The sequence below is a fragment of the Corticium candelabrum genome, chromosome 7 (genome assembly GCF_963422355.1).
Source record: "Corticium candelabrum chromosome 7, ooCorCand1.1, whole genome shotgun sequence".
NCBI classification, from domain to species: Eukaryota; Metazoa; Porifera; class Homoscleromorpha; order Homosclerophorida; family Plakinidae; genus Corticium; species Corticium candelabrum.
The window spans coordinates 5,354,121-5,375,838 of record NC_085091.1 but is presented as its reverse complement, the minus strand read 5'-3'; the positions used below and the strand labels follow the sequence as shown (position 1 = coordinate 5,375,838).

Sequence of the window (21,718 nt, the reverse complement as noted above, 5' to 3'; positions counted from 1 at the left end):
AAAGTCGCTGTTTACTTTCTCAAATCGTTTCCTACGTACTGTAGGTGATCAAATACCGCGTCGATTCCAAAACTCCTAAGTTATTTCAAGAATATTAACCATCAAACCTTATATTATTTATTCTAATAATCATTACAAGGAAACCTTGTCCATTGAAGTCAAAGCCATACGAGCCGAACACATCAAGCTTCAGGTTATCGCACAGACGTCAGCAATGTAACAGCGAGTGAATATTTTAATACATCAGAAGATTTATACGTCTTTGAACTACTATGACGGGGAAGCAACTAACTAGACAGCTTGGCCTTGCTGTTCATGAAAGGAATTAATTAACATATCAGAATCTGCGAGACATTACAATTTAGACATGGGTCCAAAGCGCGAAATTACGACGCTAGACGAGTGTCACGGCAGTCAGGAACCCTTAAAAGTCTTGAGGGTGTCTTTATTCTAATTCATTTATGGTTGATTTTACAGAAAGCATATATCCGGTTTGATTTGCGATTTCTGCATTCTCGGTAGGCGTCGACATTGCTTCGGTTAGTAGTTCCAAAGCAGATTTTTCTTTTGATTTAGTTCCTTTTCTGACAGTTCCTACAGTTGGAACACACCCTCAGTTCTGAACGTCGTCTGCTGAACATTGTTTCTCGACACAAATCGACTTCAAATAAATTTGGAAAACAGTGTTCAGCAGAAGACGTTCAAAACGAAAACCCCTTTTGAATGTACGGTGCAGGTTAATGCTCGAAAGGTGCGTAGAAAGATATTACTTTTATGTCAAAATCGCAGTTGTAACATTTCCGCTAACTACCGAGAATCAAAGGTCGCACCGCTAACCTCGTACACCAGAGCACCTTCGCTGCAACGGCTAAGTCCATACAGTTTACACAGCCTAGAGAGTATATTAAACCACACACACACACACACACACACACACACACACACACACACACACACCACCACACACACCCACACGCACGCACGCACACACACCCGCCCGCCAACCCGCCCACCAGCCCGCCCGCCCGCACCCACACACGCACACACACACACACACACATATTTGTTTTTAATAATTTAATTTTTACACACATACACGTGTCAGAAACATCAATATACACTAAGTGAGCAAGTCCCAAAGAGAGTCACTAGAATAATGCAGTTGCATACGACCAAGCATTAAACGAGCAATAAATAACCAGAGATTCATAGATAATTTGTTCAATGAGGTTCTGGAAGGCTTGAGAAAGGATGTTTTGTGTGTGTGTGTGTGTGTGTGTGTGTGTGTGTGTGTGTGTGTGTGTGTGTGTGTGTGTGTGTGTGTGTGTGCGTATTATACGGTGTCCATGCAGTAAATTATAATTATGTATATCGTATATAAGCGGTATCTATACAGCATATTATGGAGTATAATATACAGCATATACACAGCATATACACAGTATATTTTACAGTATATTATACCATATATTGTAAAGTATATTGTACTGTATATTATACAGTATATTATACAGCATATTATGCAGTAAATTGTAAAGTATATTATACAGTAAATTATATAGCGTATTATACAGTACGTTATACAGTATATGTTATAAAGTACGTTATACAGTATATGTTAAATTCCACCAGAGACACAGAGGACACTAAAGAGAGTCATCACTGTTATCAGTGGACATGCCATCATACAGTATACTATAAATTACAGTATATTATACAGTATATTACACACTATATTGTACAGTATATTATACAGTATATTATAGAGTATATTATACAGTATATTATACAGTGTGTTATGCAGTATGGTATATATTATATTATATAGTATATTATACAGTATATTATAGAGTATATTATACAGTATATTATACACAATATTATACATTATATTGTACATTATATTATACAGTATATCATACAGTATATTATACAGTTTATTATACAGTATGTTATAAATTATATTATACATATGTTGTATAGTATACTATAAAGTATGTTATACAGTATATTGCACAGTATATTATAGAGTACATTATTCAGTATATTATACAGTATAATATACACTGAATTATACAGTATGTTATACACTATATTATACAGTATATTATACAGTACATGATACAGTATAATATACAGTGTATTATACAGTATAATATACAGTATATTATACAATATAATATACAGTGTATTATGCAGTATGTTAAAAACTATATTATACAGTATATTATACAGTATATTGTAAGATATATTATACAATATATTGTACAGTTTAATATACAGTAAATTATACACTATATTATACAGTATATTACAAATTTTATTATACAGTATGGTATATAATATATTATACAGTATGTTATACATAATATTGTACAATATATTAAACAATATATTATACAGTACATTAAACAGTACATTATACAGTATATTATACAGTATATTATACAGTATATTAAGCAGTATATTATACAGTATATTGTAAACTACATTATACAATATATTGTACAGTTTATTATACAGTAAATTATATACTATATTATACAGTATATTATTCAGTGTATTATACATTATGGTATATAATATATTATACAGTATGTTATACATAATATTATACAACATATTATACAGTATATTGTATAGTACATTATACATTATATTATGCAGTATATTATGGACTATATTATACAGTATATTATACAGTATATAGTAAAATATATTATGCCATACATTGTACATTTTATTATGCAGAAAATTATAGACTATATTACACAGTATATTATACAGTGTATTATACAGTATGGTATATAATATATTATACAGTATGTTATACATAATATTATACAATATATTATACAGTATATTATACAGTACATTATACACTATATTATGCATTATATTATAGACAATATTATAACGTATATTATACAGCATATAAAGTATATTATACATTATATTGTACAATTTATTATACAGTAAATTATATACTATATTATACAGTATATTATACATTGAATTATACATTATGGTATATAATATATTATACAGTATGTTATACATAATATTATACAATATATTATACAATATAATCTACGGTACATTATACATTATATTATGAAGTATATATCTCTATATATAAAGGAGAGGTGTCTGTGTGTCTGTCTGTCTGTGTGCCCGTACGTACGAGCGTCTCTCGAAGACGGCGACTCCGATCTCGGCCGAATTTCGCTCGCGCACGCCGAATTCATTGAGGTCGAAAGTCAGACTGCGGTCGTCTTCCTGACTTCTCCCACGACGACGTCGTTTCCCGCCGATCGCGCTCGCTTCCGCTCGCGCGCGAATATCTCCGGATCGGCGCATCGTGTCTCCACCGAATTTAGACTGCCCGTTCCCGACGTCGGACGGTACGCGCCGAGCGTGTCGTCTATTGCCGGCGACGTCGGGAAAAGGAAGATATTCTTGCTGATATCCGGGTCTCGAAAAAATACGCACACAGTCGTTTGCCAGTCTGCGACCGTCGAAGAGCTGCCGTGTTTGATGCACCTGTTCCCCGAAACGCCAGCAACGTCTTCGAGCAGACGACGTTCAGCGGGACCGTCGAAATGACGACAGTCGGTACGCGTCGTGACTTCGTTAGATACGGAGCTGCCGTGTTTGATGCACCTCTTCCCCGAAACGCCAGCAACGTCTTCGAACAGACGACGTTCAGCGGGACTGTCGAAATGACGAGAGTCGGCATTCGTTATATACGGGGAACGGATTATCCGGGTAAGTATTGCACGTGACTTCAACTAATCACTACGTATCTACACCGAATTTACCGGCCCGTTCCTGACATCGGACAGTATGCACTCCCTGCAGCGGAGAGAAGTGCCGATGTCTGTACAGGATCTTTCGCACTGCCGATAATCTTACGTTATCTTAATTAATAGCAAACGTCACAGATGTCAACGCACTTGATATGCCTTTAGTGAAGTAACACCACGGCTAATTAGTGACAGTAAACGGTTACTGACAAAACATTACACTCTACTGTCGCCAAAACATTACAGTCTACTAGCTGCGCAATATAGGATTTCCAAGTGTATACGCGACATTTTGCGTCGTTTTTACAATGCCTCCGAAGAGACGAAAGACAGTTTTTTCATCGGCAGCTGCAGCCAGTCAAAAACGGAGACGTTTAGAAGAAGACGAAGTAGCGAGACGGCAACGTTTGGACTCCGGTAGAGATAGAGTGGCGAGAGCGCGTGCTGAGCAAGGTGAGGCAGCTAGACAATGGCGACTAGACAGCGACAGACACAGAAGCGCTACGGCTCGCGCGAACGAAAACGAGTTAGACAGACAGCGACGACTTCAGATTAATCGTGATACCACTGCTAGAACTCGCGTAGATGAACACATTGTAGCCAGACAAGAACGATTGGCCGCCGACCGCAACAGAACTGCTGCAGCGCGTGCAGCGGAAGATGAGCTAGCCAGACAAGAGCGATTGGCCGCCGACTGCAACAGAACTGCTGCAGCGCGTACAGCGGAAGATGAGCTAGCCAGACACGAGCGATTGGCCTCCGACTGCAACAGAACTGCTGCAGCGCGTGCAGCGGAAGATGAGCTAGCCAGACAAGAACGATTGGCCGCCCACTGCAACAGAACTGCTGCAGCGCGTGCAGCGGAAGATGAGCTAGCTAGACAGCGACGACTTCACAGTGATCGAGAAAGACATACTGCAACAAGAGTGCGACAGCAACCGAATATTCCACCAGCTCTGAACTATGATGCAGCACAACCTCCACTTCCGTGTTGTATTGGCTCTATGACAAACGTGTGTGTCAACTGCGGCGCTATGAAGTGGAAAGGAGAAGCACCTGGCATGTGTTGCAGTAGCGGAAAAGTGAAACTGGCAACTCTGCAAGATCCACCGCTCTTGCTAAAATCATTGCTTCTAGGTGACTCAGAAACGTCTAGGCATTTCCTTACAAATATTCGCAAGTACAATTCAGCTTTTCAGATGACATCAATGGGTTGCAATGAAATTAAGGAAACACATGGATGGAATCCTTGCTTCAAAGTGCAAGGTCAAGTGTACCACCTCATTGGAAGCCTGTGCCCTTTGCCTAATGAAGAATCCAAATTTGCTCAAATCTACTTTTTGGGTGATGTGGAGAGAGAGATACAAGTAAGACAAGGCATTGTTCCTGGTTTGAGGATAAATATCATTGAGGGTTTACAAAACATGCTTCATGCCATCAATAGGTATGTGCAGAGTTTTAAATTAGCCAAAGACGTTCTCCGTGAATATGATCAGCAGTACAAGGTTGTGATTCATGCTGACAAGAGGCCTCCTAGAGAACACAGAGGGCGGTTTAATGCTCCAATGTGTGATGAGGTAGCTGTGCTTATGGTCACAGAAGAACATGGAAAGAGAGACATTGTCCTTCGTAAGTCTGATGGCAGCCTTACAAGAATAGCTGAAACTCATCGCAGCTATGATGCTTTGCAGTATCCTCTCATACTTCCACATGGAGATGATGGATACTATTTTCCTGACCAACCAGTCCCAAACCAGTACAAAGTATCTGCGATGAAACATTATGCGTATCGACTGATGATGCGAGGTGGTGCAGACTTTAACATCTTGCTACGGTGTCAGAGACTGATGCAACAATATGTTGTTGACATGTACGCCAAAATAGAGACCGAACGGCTGTGCTTCCTTCGGCGAGAGCAAACAAAACTTCGAGCTGAACAATATGGTGAGTTGAGAGATGCACTTCTGGCAAGTGATGGAGATCCAACAAACATCGGTAAGACGGTGATCTTACCTAGCTCCTATACTGGAGGACCACGGTACATGCATGAACGTACACAGGATGCCATGTGCTATGTTAGAAAGTTTGGTAGGCCTTCTCTTTTTATCACAATGACGTGCAATCCCGGCTGGAAAGAAATCACTGATGAACTGCTGCCCATGCAGACAGCACAACATCGTCCAGACCTAATTGCACGTGTCTTTAACCTAAAAAGAAAGGAACTCATCAAACAGTTGACCAAGCACTGCATCTTCGGCAAGACTATTGCATACCTGTGTTCCATTGAATGGCAGAAACGTGGTCTGCCACATGCTCATATTTTAGTTTGGTTACCTGCAGAGCACAGCATTCATGCTGATGACATCGATGCCGCTATTTCCGCTGAGTTGCCTGACCCTAACTCTGACAAGGTGCTGTTTGATATAGTCATGACAAACATGATTCATGGCCCTTGCGGTCGCATGGACAAGCACTCACCCTGCATGCGAGATGGAGCATGCACGAAACGTTACCCGAAAGAGTTTAAAAGTGATACTCAGAGCGGCCATGATGGTTATCCATTATATCGACGACGTAAACCCGATGATTGTGGCCATCAAGGAATAAAGAAGATCAAAGGTAACGATGTCTGTATAGACAATCGATGGGTAGTACCTTACTCTCCCTACCTCTGCCGAATGTTTGCCTGTCATATCAACGTAGAGCTTTGTACAAGTGTCAAGTCTATCAAGTATGTCCTAAAGTATGTCAACAAGGGCAGGGACATGGCAGTTTTTTCGCTAGAAAAATCCCAACCTATCGATGAAATAGATCTGTACCAGACAGCAAGATACGTCAGTTGCAGTGAAGCTTGCTGGAGAATACTGAACTTTACCATTCACGATCGTCATCCAGCAGTGACAAACCTTCATGTCCACCTACTAAATGGGCAGAGGGTTGTTTACAATGATCAAAATGCTGTTGCTCTTGCTCAACGTCCACCTAAAACCACGTTGACAGCTTTTTTTGATCTCTGCGCTCGGTATCGTCCAGATCTTGACCAGCTTGCTACGCCCGACCAGAGGTTTGTTCAAAATTTGCTTTATGTAAATGTGCCCGAGTACTTTACATTTCATTCAGGCACCAAAACGTGGAACCCTCGAAGGCTTGGCACAGCTGTTTACAGTGATGGTCAAATAACTTCATTTAAAAAAAGTGAGGTCATTGGTCGAGTGTACGCCGTGCATCCTAAGCAACAGGAATGCTTCTTTTTACGCCTTCTGCTTCACCATAAGCGGGGACCTTGCTCTTTTGATGACTTGCTTACGATTGATGCACGAAAGTGCCAGACTTTTCGCGAAGCATGTAACTGCATGGGTTTGTTGGAAGAAGACTTGCATTGGGCCATGGCCATGCAAGAGGCAGCCATGCGAGCCGGAGCATCTACACTACGTGCTCTGTTTGCTGTTATATTGACCACGTGTGATGTTGCTGACCCTCTTGCCATATGGTCTGCATATCGAAATGATATGACTGATGACATACTGCATCAGTGTAGGAGGGAAGCTCGACAGCCTGACATGGACTATAGTGATGATATGTACAACGAGTGTCTCTTTCGACTACAGGAATTAGTACAGCAGATGAGTGGACAGAAACTTGAAGAGTACGGACTGCCGCCTGTAAACAGGGGACATGAAGACAGACTGACAGTTGACCTACTTAGAGAAAAATCTTATGACAGAGAAGCACTGCAACAATTTGTAGACGAAAATGAAACGAATTTGACGATTGACCAACGCAACATTGACCTTCGCATTACAGATATGGTGGACCATGGGCAAGGAGGGATTATTTTTATTGATGCCCCAGGTGGCACAGGTAAAACCTACCTGATTAACCTTTCCCTGGCACGCCTCAGATCAAGAGGATTTGTCGCCCTTGCTGTCGCCAGCAGTGGCATTGCGGCACAGCTACTATCAAATGGGAAGACAGCACATTCAACATTCAAGATACCGCTTAATCTCATGACCACAGACCTTCCTATGTGCAACCTCAAGCGAGGTTCATCAAAGGCTACACTCCTACAGGAATGTGCCGTTATATTTTGGGACGAGGCAACCATGGCTAACAAACTAGCTTTTGAGGCTTTAGATCGCACATTACAAGACCTAAGGCAGTCCTCAAGACCATTTGGCGGTATCTTAGTTGTCCTGTCTGGGGACTTTCGTCAGACATTACCAGTCATTCGAGGAGGTACACGTGCCAATGAAATTGATGCCTGCATCAAGTCATCACATTTATGGCAACGCGTAGAAACACATTCTTTGACAACTAACATGAGAGCTTATCTCTACGGTGACGCCAACGCTGCTGAGTTTGCAAGTCTCTTGCTGCGAGTTGGGAACGGTCATATACCGGTAGTTGAAGGACGTCATATCATCTTCATTCCAGAAGATCTTGGCACAGTTACCGACTCTCCTCAGACCTTGATAGAGCGAGTGTACCCAAACTTGCAACATCACTACCAAGACTTCGAATGGCTAATGCAACGAGCTATTCTCGCACCACACAATGTCTCCATTCGTGATATTAACTGGGAGATGCTTCAGCTGTTTCCTGGAGAGATAAAGATCTATAAATCAATTGATACGGTCAGAGATGATGATGCAGTACACTATCCCTCGGAGTTTCTTAACTCCCTGGAACCTGCTGGTATGCCTCCTCATAAACTGGCTCTAAAGGTGGGAATTCCTCTAATGGTTGTTCGAAATCTGGCTCCTGGGATTGCAAACGGCACACGTCTTATACTAAAGAGAATGATGAACAACTGTCTGGAAGCAACTATTGCTACTGGACCGCATAAAGCCCAGGACGTGTATCTGCCAAAGATACCACTAATTCCCAGTGATACTGGACTACCATTTGAATTCAAACGACTTCAGTTTCCAGTTAAGGTCTGCTTTGCTATGACTATTAACAAGGCACAAGGGCAGACCTTAGCTGTGGCAGGGCTAGATCTACACGAGCCATCCTTTAGCCATGGACAGCTTTATGTTGGCATTTCTAGAGTTGCCTCCAAACATGGACTAACTTTCTTGGCAAAAGAAGGAAAAACCAAAAACGTAGTGTACCAGGAAGTGCTGTCGACAAGATGATCATCTTTATATTCACTGCAGGCATTCATGGCCAACATCACCTATGATGCTGGCCAACAGCGACTGAACCAGGGTTAGCTTAGAAGAGGTTGACTGTTAATAGGAGTGTGCAAGCACTCCATGACATCTCAGACTGTGCCTTTGCATGGCTGTAAATTCAGCCCAACTGAACATTCAAGACACCGCTTTTAATCATGCACACATGGTCAATTAGATAAACATTAATGACTAACGACTAAACAGACAAAACACTACAATAATGCACTAAAAGGTAGGTAGACAATATGTATCACACAGCAACAAACAGGACAAAGTAGACCGTTTTGGCGGCTGCAGCAGCTGGTGATGCATCAATTTCTCAAAGAGACCTATGCTGAAGACATCAAGCAGGTACATAACGTTCAAATACCACCGGAGCGAGAGCTCCAGGTTGAGCATGTCTCAACCAATTTTTTGAGCCAGTATATGCCCTGACCTCCACGTGGTCTGGCTTGGGTTGCACTGACAAGGGCATAAGTTAGTGTAATTGGTTTGTGCTGTGATTGCAACTTTTTTTGCACAGGGATGATAACCAACACTCTAGACCAGAGAGTTTGGAAATCTACAAAGATCTCTCTATACAAACTGTACGTGACTTGGCTACACCCCCTCTGCCTCTCCAACCATCAAACGCATTTTTAGATACTTTCTGCTGTAATCTCTACCTATAAAAGCGACCTGTCTGTCTGTTTGTGTGTTTTTCTGTACTGTCTGTCTGTCATTAATAGCAAACAGTGTCTGCAAATCAATAATTTGTGTCATTAAACTATTACCCGGGTGTTGTCCCCCGGGTGTTGTCCCCCGGGCGAAGCCGGGCATTGGAGCTTGTATATATATAAAGGAGAGGTGTCTGTCTGCCTGTCTGTCTGTCTGTCTGTCCGTCCGTAAGAGCGTTTCTCAAAAACGGCGAGTCTGACCTCGGCCGAATTTGGATCGCGCACGCCGAATTCATTCGGGTCGAAAGTGAGACTGTGGTCGTCTTCCTGACTTCTCCAACGACGACGCCATTTCCGGCCGATCGCAGTCGCTTCCGCTCGCACGCGAATATCTCCGGAACAGCGCATCGTATCTCCACTGAATTTAGACTGCCCGTTCCCGACGTCGGACGGTACGAGCCGAGCGTGTCGTTTATTGTGGGCGACGTCGGGAAACAGAAGATATTTTTGATGATATCCGGGTCTTGAAACAATACGCCCACAGTAGTTTGCCAGTTTACGAGAATCGAAGAGCTGCCGTGCGTGATGCACCTGATCCCCGAAAGGCCAGCAACGTCTTCGAAGAGACGACGTTCAACGGGACTGTCGAAATTTAGAGAGTCGGCTTTCGTTATATACGGGGAACAGATTATCCGGGTAAGTATTGCACGTGACTTGCACGTTACAGGAAAAACGTCGAAATTATAGATGCCAGGTTTGATACACCTGTTCTCCGCAACGGGACTGTCGAAATGGCTTCAACGGGATCAATAGTCCAATCAAAGGGATTTTTTGAAACTGGACACGTGTCGAATAGATGCCAAGTTCGATACACCTGTGTCTCGCAACGGCAGCAACATCCAAGTTGAAATGGTTTCAACCAATTGCTAATCCAAAAATCAATGGAATTTTAGAAACGGCAATAGAACGGGACATAACTATGAATGAGAATTCTGTGTGGCTGCTACTAAACTGTAAAAGCACTTACACCACGTCTAATTAGTGACAGTAAACGGTTCTCTATACAAACTGTACGTGACCTGGCTACACCCCCTCTGCCTCTCCAACCATCAAACACATTTTTAGATACTTTCTGCTGTAATCTCTATCTATAAAGGCGACCTGTCTGTCTGTCTGTCTGTCTGTCTGTCATTAATGCTATAATCTCTACCTATAAAGGCGACCTGTTTCTCCTCCACTTCCATGTTCTACTGGCTCTATGAAAAACGTGTGTGTCAACTGCGGGGCTGTGAAGTGGAAAGGAGAAGCACCTGGCATATGTTGTCCCCCCCCCACCCGGGCGAAGCCGGGCATTGGATCTTGTAGACTATATTATACAGCATATTATACAATATATTGCAAAGTATATTATACAATATATTGTACTGTTTATTATACAGTAAATTATATACTATATTATACATTATATTATGCAGTGTATTATACATTATGATCTATAATACATTATACAGTATGTTATACATAATATTATACAATATAGTATATAGTATATTATACTGTATATTATACATTATATTATACAGTATATTATAGACTATATTATACAGTATATTATACAGTATATTATACAGTATAATATGCAGTGTATTATGCAGTATGTTAAATACTATATTATACAGTATGTTATACAGTACATTGTAAAATATATTATCAGTATATTGTACAGTTAATTATACAGCAAATTATACACTATATTATACAGTGTATTATACAGTATGGTATATAATATATTATACATTATGTTATACATAATATTATACAATATATTATACAGTATATTAAACAGTACATTATACATTATACAGTACATTATACAGTATATTATACCGTATATTATACAGTGTATTATACAGTATATTATACAGTACATTATACAGTATACCATACCGTATATTATACAGTATATTGTACAGTATATTATACAGTATATTGTACAGTATATTATACAGTATATTATACAGTATATTAGAAGAAGGTGAAGAATGGGCTAATCAGCTAGTAAATATATATATATATATATATATATATATATATATATATATATATATATATATATATATATATATAATTTGAAAGGCTTAAAAGTAACATGTATATGACGTCATTAGTTCAATTTGGTGTACTACGCAACGCCCACCTCTAAAGCCAAGCTACGGTCCTCGTAGCAGCGGTTTCTTGCGCAGCCTCCAAGAATGCAGCTCACTTTCATGCAGTCTTCTTCTAAATGTACTTAAGGAAATAGCAACGTCAGCCTTACGATGCCGCTGAAAGGGTAGCTGTCTCGACGTCTATTGCCTGTTCTCAATAGCAAGGCGCTTTAACATGCTGTCCTGAAGTGCGATTTTTTTAATTTTTCTACTAGGACGTACGTGTTGTATAGTCGCTGCTACCTATGACAGCCTCTGCAGGCATTGATGAACTGCTGTCTTCGTTCTTCCCACTTGCACTCCAACATGGCGAGTGTTATGGCCTACAGAATGCAGCACTTCGATCTTCCTCTGGTAATGGGACTGACCTGTTTCCTCTTGGCATTACAGTAACTTACAGCGGACGAGCGAACAGAAACAAACTTGTAAAATGAATTCCGCTGAAAAGAGACTAGCTGACGACATGAAATTTTGCGGTTTTTATTCTAGAGTTTTTGGCAGCTGAAAAATTTCGCGTAGGTTGACTATTTGAAAACTCCCGAAAATGGCTAATTATTTACATTTTCTAACTTTTAGAGGTTATTTGCAATTTTCTTACGCTTATTCTTTTACTGAAAAGATAAGCAACAACCTTTCTAATAGTACAATGCCTAAAACTGTCAGATAAGATTCCCAATTTTAAATTGGAGCAACATGCGCTAAAATCCTGTGTTCTGAAGTTGAGTCCACTCTTCCTCTCTCTTGAGCAAAAGTAAGTAAAACGTCTATGATTTATGCAATAGAATAGCAACTTCATTGACATAAGTTTGCAAAATTCAACTCTCTAGGAGAAGTGGAAACAGGACAAACAAAACTGGTTGTTAATTAATGTGTTACGTCATTTAGGTCGTGCGTAGTACGTTCAGAATTCCTAATTCTTAACTAAAAACAAAATATAGATTAGTGCGATTACGTTTACATCTAGTATTGTCACAATTGAAAGATTTCAGTTATTGCCTAAGATATAATTTACAATCTAATAGTACAAGTGTGTTTTGACAGCAATGTCCTTGTAATTATGAAGCAGACTATATATATATATATATATATATATATATATATATATATATATATATATATATGGCAATCAATAGCCTCTAAACGGAATAGCATTGACCGGGATAGAACTCTTAATGAAAGTCTTCATGAGAATTCTGTCTGGCTGATAATTTTTCAAAGATACACTTCATAATAAATTAGAACGGGATACCCATACAACAACATACTAATTTGCGTACATCTGGCTAATAATTGATTTTTAATTAATTCGTAAGATATCTAAGAATGCGCAACCCTAGCTGCACCTGTCTAATGTTACCCTGGAAACGCCGTGTCGAGAAACTAGTAGCTGTATATAGGCAACGTTTAAAACTGTGAGCCGTTTTGAAAAACTTTTCAATTGCTAAACCGTGGTCTTGATAACGTCTATGGTCGTCAAAAATTTGGTTAAGGCTCTACAGTTAATGTTGCAGCAATCACTGTCGTGTAGTCACGAAATGGGGTTCCATGTCAATGTAGCCATCAATCAGTGCCAAACTGTGTGTGTCTAGATCTGTAAGAAACTGTTGTAACTGTAAGCGATGCGTTATAAGCGTCGCCATGATGGGTTTAGTTGTCACACGGCACTTGCCTACACCGACGCTTACCCTAACTCTTAACTCAAATTATATCGCCCGCACCGGAATGGCGGGAATGCTGAACACGCTTCTGTCAAGGAACACGATCAACTCCATCTCATTCATTGGCATTAGTAAGCATGCCTGTATATATCATGCATGTCTGGGTTACACATTAGCCAAAGTATTTGTGAATTTCCAGAATCGCATCAGGAGTGCAAGTATATTATCATTGACCGTATATTCTATTTATTATTTCATATTAATACAGGCCCGAAGCCTGGCTTTAGAAGTGGGCAGTGCCTAGGACACCAAAATGGACCAATGATGTCACATGCATATTACATCTTAGCTTTTCGAATTATATATATTTACTAGCTTATTAACTCATGCATTCTTTGCTTGGACAAATTTTGTTAATTAACACAATTTCCGGCGTATATATAATTGGGGCATCATACAATTCGCTTTCTGGGCGGAGAATTCTAAAAATACCGATTAATATGTGGCTCTGTACAAGTGACCAAGTATTCGCTTGCAGCTGTTTCGACAGTTTCAATTTAGAAGAAGCTTTCGCGATCCGTGGACAGGCACTTATGCTGTGCTTCAAGCCGGACAGTAGCTTCTTCGTCTCTTTTCTTTTGCAATGTCAACTTTTGCGAACTATGCAGACGAACAACAACGCATAGACGCCATGGACCTGCAAACAACACTATGCAGTTGCTATTTCAAAGTGAGAAAAGGTTGCGTGCTAGCGTTAACGTGGAGCGCAAAATTGCAGCGGTTTGCGAGCGCATGAGGAACAAACATTTTCTGACGTTACGATCTCCAGACGGACGCCAGCACAAAGCAAAAGTACAAGAAACCAGTCACCGCTTCGCAAGGGCACTAGTTGCTTTTCGAAGTAGAGAAGGTTGCTTGCTTTAGGAGTGACAAGTAGTAGATAGCAGTTTGCGACTACATGTATATAAGATACGGAACAAGCAGTTATCCGGCTGCGTCCATGGAGCACTTTTCTATAAATATATACACTCTACTATTGCAAACATATTATATAGAAATATCGAGAAATGTAGAAATTGCATGAAGAAATAGAGAGAATTTGACGAGTTTTGAGTACTATACGCCACAGTAATATATACATTGGATCGAAAGCGGACCTTCACGATTCAGCGGGTGGTTTGTCCAATCCCCCCGTCTCCCCCCAGCTTATGGGCCTGTAATATTGATTGACCTTCAAAAACCTACTACTTTCTGTTTCGTGGAAAGCGCCATTCTCAGTTCAAACGGATACTTATAGTGTAGAAACAGTGTCTGTAGTCTACGTATAGCTAACTCGCATGTTTGCAACCAACCTTGCAACTTGCTGAGAACTTCTGGCGCACTCGGCGGTTGCTCGAAGAACTTTTGGACGCCATAACGAGACTTCTTCTTCTATTATTTTAGGAAACAAAATCGTAAAACTTGGCACGAATACTCGTTACACAAGGCACAACAATGTGATGGATAGATATTTACCTCCGTTACGCTAACAAGCGTATTTGACGTTTTTTTCAAACAAAATTTGAACACTCCGAGGTAGCAAAATTTGTCAAAATAATCTTGAACTCACAAAATTAGAATGTAATCACATCAAACTGTTTGCGATCTACATAGCCTCGCGTACCCTGCATGTTTGAAGCGATTGTGCACCAACCGTCGCAAAACCTCGTTTAAAATAGCCTAGGCGTGCTGTGACTATGGAGACAACTTGATTGATAGATCGTTGAAATTCTACTAGCATTAGCAATTGATAAATTTTGTAACGTTTCAACTGATAGTTTATATGTAACAGTTATGTCCTTAATTATTATGACTGTATTTATTCATTAGGGAATCAGCCCCTTTTATTTAATTATCAAAGCTAAGAAACAAAAGAAATTGATTGTTTGACGTTTTGTACGACGTTCACTAACGACACAAGTCTATTGGTACTTGCTTCTACTTCGTGGATATCTTGAATTCGCCATTGAGGCAGACAATATTATAGTCAAGTAGTATTTGAATTTTAAGGGAAAGAGGTAATATTTCTGTTATTCAAGCAACTTATTAATGCTTTGGAAATTTACTGAAATTTGTGTGGTAAACGTAATTTTGAATTTTATAGACCACTTTCAATTTAATTGTTTTTATGTAGCACGTAATACAAAAATATTTGTTTGTATTAATGTGTGTGTGTGTGTGTGTGTGTGTGTGTGTGTGTGTGTGTGTGTGTGTGTGTGTGTGTGTGTGTGTGTTGTGCTTAGGCCGCTGGCAGGATATGCTTTCGAATTCCACTGTTGGCGTGATTACTCCGCACAATTTATGGTTGGAAATTAATATTTGCAATCGGCACATCTATCATGCCGATAGCGCAATTGTGAACGCTTTTCCTGTTTTTCTTGCAATAATTGCCATATAGTTCATGTAATGAAGACGACAAACTCATCATCATAATTTATCTGATCAAGCAACAATATCTAATTTGACTAGACTAAATTTCACGTTTTAGTGCGAGAAATGTAAATATATCTTTAGTAACATTTACCATGACAAACAGCGAAGTTATGTGTAGATCACTCTGTCGAGTAATTATATACTCGTGCTAATGTTGTTGCTCCAGCTACTGCTGTCATTGGTGTTTGTTGTTGTTGCTTGTTACTTTTATTACAAATGTTGTCGTACAAATTTTAATTTTAGCCTTTTTGATTGCAGACGTAATTGAACAAAGCGAGTATGTCTCTTTCGCTTTTCCTCATCGTTCTATCTGCAATGACGCCCTCTTCAAGCGAGATCGTAGAACGTGGTAACACGTACTGTGAAATAGTATATCTCGCGAACATAACTTATCTATCTGTAATGCAGATATTAAGCCTTGTGAAGAATCAGATGTTTACAAAATTGACGTCTCAGTCGGCGACGACGTTGTCCTAAAATGTATTTGGAGCAATCCCAACTATGACACATTAAAATGGACACTCGGAACTAAAGTCATTGAAGTCTGCGATAAACTACAACAAAGACCTGTTTGCACTAAAGAATCTCCGTACCACACAGATAGAAGTCTTCACTTTCAAAATATAGACTCGACATTCAGCGGTGTTTACGCCTGCAAATTTTATTATTTCAGCAAACTTAAATGCTCTAAGAATGTGTCAGTTACGGTTGCAGTATTGCCAGCCTCGCCTATTCCATCGACAAATTACCCCAAAACAACAACAATAATAACAACAACAACAGCGAAAAATACATCAGCAGAGTTACAATCAACTAAGTCAACAACAACCATAGCGGAAAAAGGTTAAACCTAATTATTACATCTTGTTCTACCTTTGTTTTGGCGTAGTGATTGTTGATGTTGATTGCGTGTAATGTTGATATATAGATGGGATTTTTCCCTCAACAAAAATCAGCTCGCCTGCAAGTCTAGCAGACAGCGAGTTAGGGAGATCGGATGAAACCCTCGATTCCGATGCAAAGATGATTGTTGCTTTGCTTGCGGGTGTCTTCGTTCTAATCTTAGCAGTTAGCTTGACCGTCTATTATTGGTGGCTACGACATTTACGTTCTGTTGTTGCTGCTTCTAAGAATAAAGATTGTTTATTGAAAAAAGAGTGCAGAGTGATATTGGATTCATACAAGCACTTGGAAGTTGCTCGACATCACTTGAATTTGTTTGAAAAGTTGGGTGCGTTATTAACTATATATACTCTGCAGATGTTTTTCATAATAGTAAATATTTGCATCTTCATCTTGCAGGAGAAGGACACTTTGGGACAGTTCATAGAGCGCGAGCCTGTGGTATCGTAACTCCAGGAGAGAACATCACTGTCGCTGTAAAAATGTGCAAAACTATTGAAGGTAATAGTATGTCTGCGCACGTTCAATCAGACGAAACGCTATTCCCTGTATTGCAGATAATGCAGACGAGACAGGATTCCGTGAACACAGCCTGTGTGTGGAAGTAGAACTTCTTGCTAAGATCGGTAGCCACAGCAACGTCGTCAAACTGTTGGGCATTTGCTCGCAAGAAGGCTCGAAAATCTCTACTACTGGATATTACATTGTACATTAAAATGATTCGTTTTGCAGGACCGCTGTGGCTTATATTTGAGGGAGCTCAGCTTGGAAATCTGTTGACGTATTTGCGATCTGCTAGAGACGTTGTGGAGGGACAGTCCTGTGCACTTACGACTAATCAGAGTACAACGGGGGAAAATTTACTCATCACACAAAGAAAAATGTTTACGTTTGGAGAGCAGATAGCAAAGGGGATGGCTTACCTCAACAGCAAAAAGGTGAAGCACATGCGCGCGCGCACGCACGCACACACACACACACACACACACACACACACACACACACACACACACACACTGTATAAATATTAGAATTTTGTTTTAGATACTCCACCGTGATCTTGCTGCCCGCAATGTCTTGGTGTTTGAAAACGAAGTACTCAAAGTGAGCGATTTTGGATTGGCCAGAGACGTCAAATATCATGGTTACTATCGTCGCAAGACTGCGGTAAGATCACTGCAAGAACGTAATCATATTTGAGAAACAGTTTTTAATAGCCGTTAATTAAGTAACTAAGTCCGGTTATGACCTCTGCTCCGTGTGTGTGCGTGCCTTCGTGAGCACGAGTGTGTGAGTGTGGGTATGTGTGTCTGTTTTTCTTTATAGGTGTAATTGCAATAGTTTTCATGTGACTCTGTGTGCAGGTGCGTGCGTGTGTGAGTGTGTGTGCATGAGTGTATATATTTGCTGGTATTTGTGTTGAGAGGTGAAGAAGGTGTGAGTGTGTATTCTTTGTCTGTGTGTGTGTGTGTGTGTGTGTGTGTGTGTGTGTGTGTGTGTGTGTGTGTTTGTGTGTGTGTGTGTGTATGTGTGTGTGTGTGTGTGTGTGTGTGTGTGTGTGTGTGTGTGTGTGTGTGTGTGTGTGCTCACTTGTAGCCTTGAGGTGCACATTAAACGAAAACATTTAATCGTTTATTAACGCAATATTATATGCAGGAAACTTCCGCTCTATTTCCGGCCGTATATCCCCATAAAGTCTGACTTATTCGCAAAGCAAGAAACATTGTAAAACGTACTCCAACACAACTACTAACATATTTAGCAGTAGAATGACCCTATTTGCAAACAGTCTGCATCTATCTTGTATACGATAAACGATTGCGAAGCCAAACGTTACAGTACATCAAACGCATTAGAATGTACCTGAACTATACTTCGGCTGAGTTTGGCACTGGCCCGACGCTGTTCAAGCGAGTTGTCGATGTCTTTGCTAGCCAGCACTCTATTTCCTGGGAAAGCAACGCCCACTAGTCCTGGTCACGTTTTGCCAATATCAGCACTACAACGAAGAAGAAACTGGGCTGCGACACGCACAAAACAATTCGACATATGCAACTACTTTGTCGTATGACTTTGGCTTGGATCTGCGTAGAAACGGCGACAACGCAAGAAAAAAACGGTTGCTGCGGGCCTGACAAACATGAGCGTTGGGATGCAGTTGAAATCGTTACTAAACGGCAACGTACGCTGTTTGAAACGACGTCTATATGTTAATTACTTCATAGAACTATCGGATGATGTTGGGGTTATAAATATATTTCATATATCCGTGATCACGTGTCAAGTCAAAGTTTGAGGCATGCGCGTTGAAAATCCAGCCACGGTTAAGACTTCCCGTATATTAAAACAGATAATATATAATGACTATTGCCCTCGGAAAGCGAGTCTCAGCAGAAGTAGGCGTTTCGGCTGCGCAGCAGCTTACAAGATAGAACCGTGCGGATGCTCAAGGATGCGCCGACCACAGGCACTCCCGTATATTAAGGCTAGCTACGTACTTCTCTTGAAATATGTTATATTGTTACAAGTACAACTGACGTCTCTTTGCATGGCTGTATCAGCGCAATAGGTCGAACAAACACAGCCATTAGGGCATTCTTCCATCTGAGTAAAATGTGGTTTTTACGCAAATAGTATTATATTACGTAATATTAAAATTATAATATTTTAAGCAACGACGTAATAGACAGGGAATGATAATCTAAACATGGTCGCAATAATACTTATAAGTTCATGTTTGCTATAGTGCGAAATGCCGGCAAAATGGATGTCTCCCGAGGCAATCATGCATAAAGTCTACACGCAAGCTAGTGATGTGTAAGTGTACACAATATATATTTACAGCAATAGTGATAGGCTCTCTTGTTTAAAAGGTGGTCGTTTGGTATCGTGCTGTGGGAAATAGCTACACTTGGTATTGACTAATTACATTTTCAGCGTACTTGAAAATATTCTTTGATAACTATTACATTGCAGGTGGTTCTCCATATCCTAGTATTCCTATTTCAAGGTTGTATGATCTTCTCGTTGAGGGTTATCGTATGAGCTGTCCTGTCAATTGTCCTCGTCTTCTGTAAGGACCATGGTTTAGTACATTTTAGAGACCTAAAGATAGACTTCTCAATTCTTTTCTAGTCATACCATAATGCTTGGTTGTTGGAATGCTGAAGCAAGTGAAAGGCCAACTTTTGTGACTCTCATAACATTGCTATCTGATTCGATAAAAGAAACGAAAGTAATATTTGCTCTTCACAAGTCTATAGTAAGTCATTTTTCTACTTAAAAAGTTGTGTTATGTCTTGCAGTATTCACCAGCTGTCGGTCACGAATTTATAGACTCTGGCAAACCAGCTTGCCTTTAGTAGTATTTATAGTCAATCAATTCTATAGATCATAATCGACAATCTTTATGAACTTAAGTATTCATGTTTCTTTCTATGAAATTTTAGTAGGATATAATAATTAATTTATTATAAGAGTTGTATTTGAATTCTGATAAATAAGCGTGCGTTTGTGTGCATGAAAGCGTACGTGCGCGCGTGTTTGTGTTACAGACTTTCCTCGTTTATATGCTGAAATTTATAATAACACTATATCACAAATTTACCATTGTATAAACGAAAGTGTGAGAATATAAAGTTGTCTTCTATGATAAGGCCTCGGGAAACGACGTATCTCCGTACTATAGCTGGTTATATATGTACCTCTAAAGCAGAAGGCAAAAAAATTGATGTACTAAATTTATATAGAAGACAAGGAGACAAGTCATTTAAAGCCAAGAACTGATTAATATCGCAGCCTGTTTCAGTTTATAATTCGCATTTCCTATTACGCCTTTTTGCCTTGTTTCTATACTATGGCTCAACCACAAAGTGTCAGCCTGCTATCGTCTCAGTAAGATTATTTGTTCTACCCAACAATTGGGAAACATTGAGTGATTATGAAGCCACATTAGATGTGGATCCAGAAGCTAAATAACAAATATGTATAGTTTAAAGCTGTGGCCTATTCATTGAGACCTACAATTGGACAAGAGCTGCACTAATTGGTCGGTATAAAAATATTAAAACAATAATGACAAGTGAATGAATAGGCTTCTGCTTTAGTTTCGGTTTCAAAAGCAGACAGATCGATTTGCATTTGTAGTGTGTACAAGGTCAATCTAGAAAACTAGTGCTAAAAGTTGAGCAGTTACCCTTACCCAATTTTGAAGATCTGTATAGTAAGCTATAAGTAGGCAAAAAACTCACTAAGTTGGATCTGGCAGATGCGAACCAACAGCTCAACGTGTACGCCATTTCCATAAAGAACTTAATTATTAGCACTCACAAGGGTCTTTATCAGTACACCCTTTTACGTTTTCGTGTAGCCAGCGCACTGGCAACTGTTCAACGTGTTACGAAACACATTCTGGATGTTATTCCTGGAATATGCTGTTATGTGGATGACATTTTGTTACAGGAGTTTAATCAGAATCACTTGCAGAATCTGCAAGCAATATTACATAGAACAAAAGTCAAATGTATGTTAATGGAGTTCTTCGTGCAGTAGTTAGGCTAGCAAATCTCAGCAAGCTGGTACTGGAGCTGCAAGAGAGAAGGTAGAAGAGGTGCAAAATGCTTTCACACCTACTACACAGTAGAATTACGATCGTTTCCAAGTTTACAAAGTAAGTGTGAAACATTCATTCTCAATTTTCCATTGATTTGCAAAAGTCGAAATTGTTGCAAAAGTCAGCTGTTTGGAACAGGTCATCAGCATGTGCGTACGGATTCCAGTGATTGAAGCAAAGGTTAGTCTAAGCAGAATTGCTTACTCATTACGATCCTTCCTTACCAC

General features: G+C 39.8%; 4 protein-coding genes across 4 annotated transcripts; all 4 read left to right on the top strand.

Moving 5' to 3' along the window:
* Nucleotides 1-3,963: 3,963 nt before the first annotated feature.
* On the top strand, nucleotides 3,964-8,279 carry LOC134181733 (uncharacterized). Its single transcript, XM_062649002.1, has 2 exons — nucleotides 3,964-8,185; nucleotides 8,241-8,279. Exons 1-2 carry the CDS (start codon nucleotides 4,115-4,117, stop codon nucleotides 8,277-8,279), a joined length of 4,110 nt encoding a protein of 1,369 aa, XP_062504986.1. The 5' UTR covers nucleotides 3,964-4,114.
* Nucleotides 8,280-8,288: 9 nt separating this feature from the next.
* LOC134182458 (uncharacterized) lies at nucleotides 8,289-9,806 on the top strand. The gene is made up of 2 exons (XM_062649861.1): nucleotides 8,289-9,334; nucleotides 9,507-9,806. Exon 1 carries the CDS (start codon nucleotides 8,333-8,335, stop codon nucleotides 8,942-8,944), a length of 612 nt encoding a protein of 203 aa, XP_062505845.1. The 5' UTR covers nucleotides 8,289-8,332; the 3' UTR covers nucleotides 8,945-9,334; nucleotides 9,507-9,806.
* Nucleotides 9,807-16,233: 6,427 nt separating this feature from the next.
* On the top strand, nucleotides 16,234-16,898 carry LOC134182722 (uncharacterized). The gene is made up of 2 exons (XM_062650155.1): nucleotides 16,234-16,325; nucleotides 16,385-16,898. Exons 1-2 carry the CDS (start codon nucleotides 16,256-16,258, stop codon nucleotides 16,822-16,824), a joined length of 510 nt encoding a protein of 169 aa, XP_062506139.1. The 5' UTR covers nucleotides 16,234-16,255; the 3' UTR covers nucleotides 16,825-16,898.
* A 64-nt stretch (nucleotides 16,899-16,962) lies between these two features.
* On the top strand, nucleotides 16,963-20,381 carry LOC134182507 (fibroblast growth factor receptor 4-like). The gene is made up of 10 exons (XM_062649909.1): nucleotides 16,963-17,207; nucleotides 17,279-17,380; nucleotides 17,437-17,553; nucleotides 17,612-17,817; nucleotides 17,924-18,046; nucleotides 19,626-19,696; nucleotides 19,753-19,793; nucleotides 19,856-19,952; nucleotides 20,015-20,114; nucleotides 20,185-20,381. Exons 1-10 carry the CDS (start codon nucleotides 17,000-17,002, stop codon nucleotides 20,239-20,241), a joined length of 1,122 nt encoding a protein of 373 aa, XP_062505893.1. The 5' UTR covers nucleotides 16,963-16,999; the 3' UTR covers nucleotides 20,242-20,381.
* The last annotated feature ends 1,337 nt before the right edge of the window (nucleotides 20,382-21,718 follow it).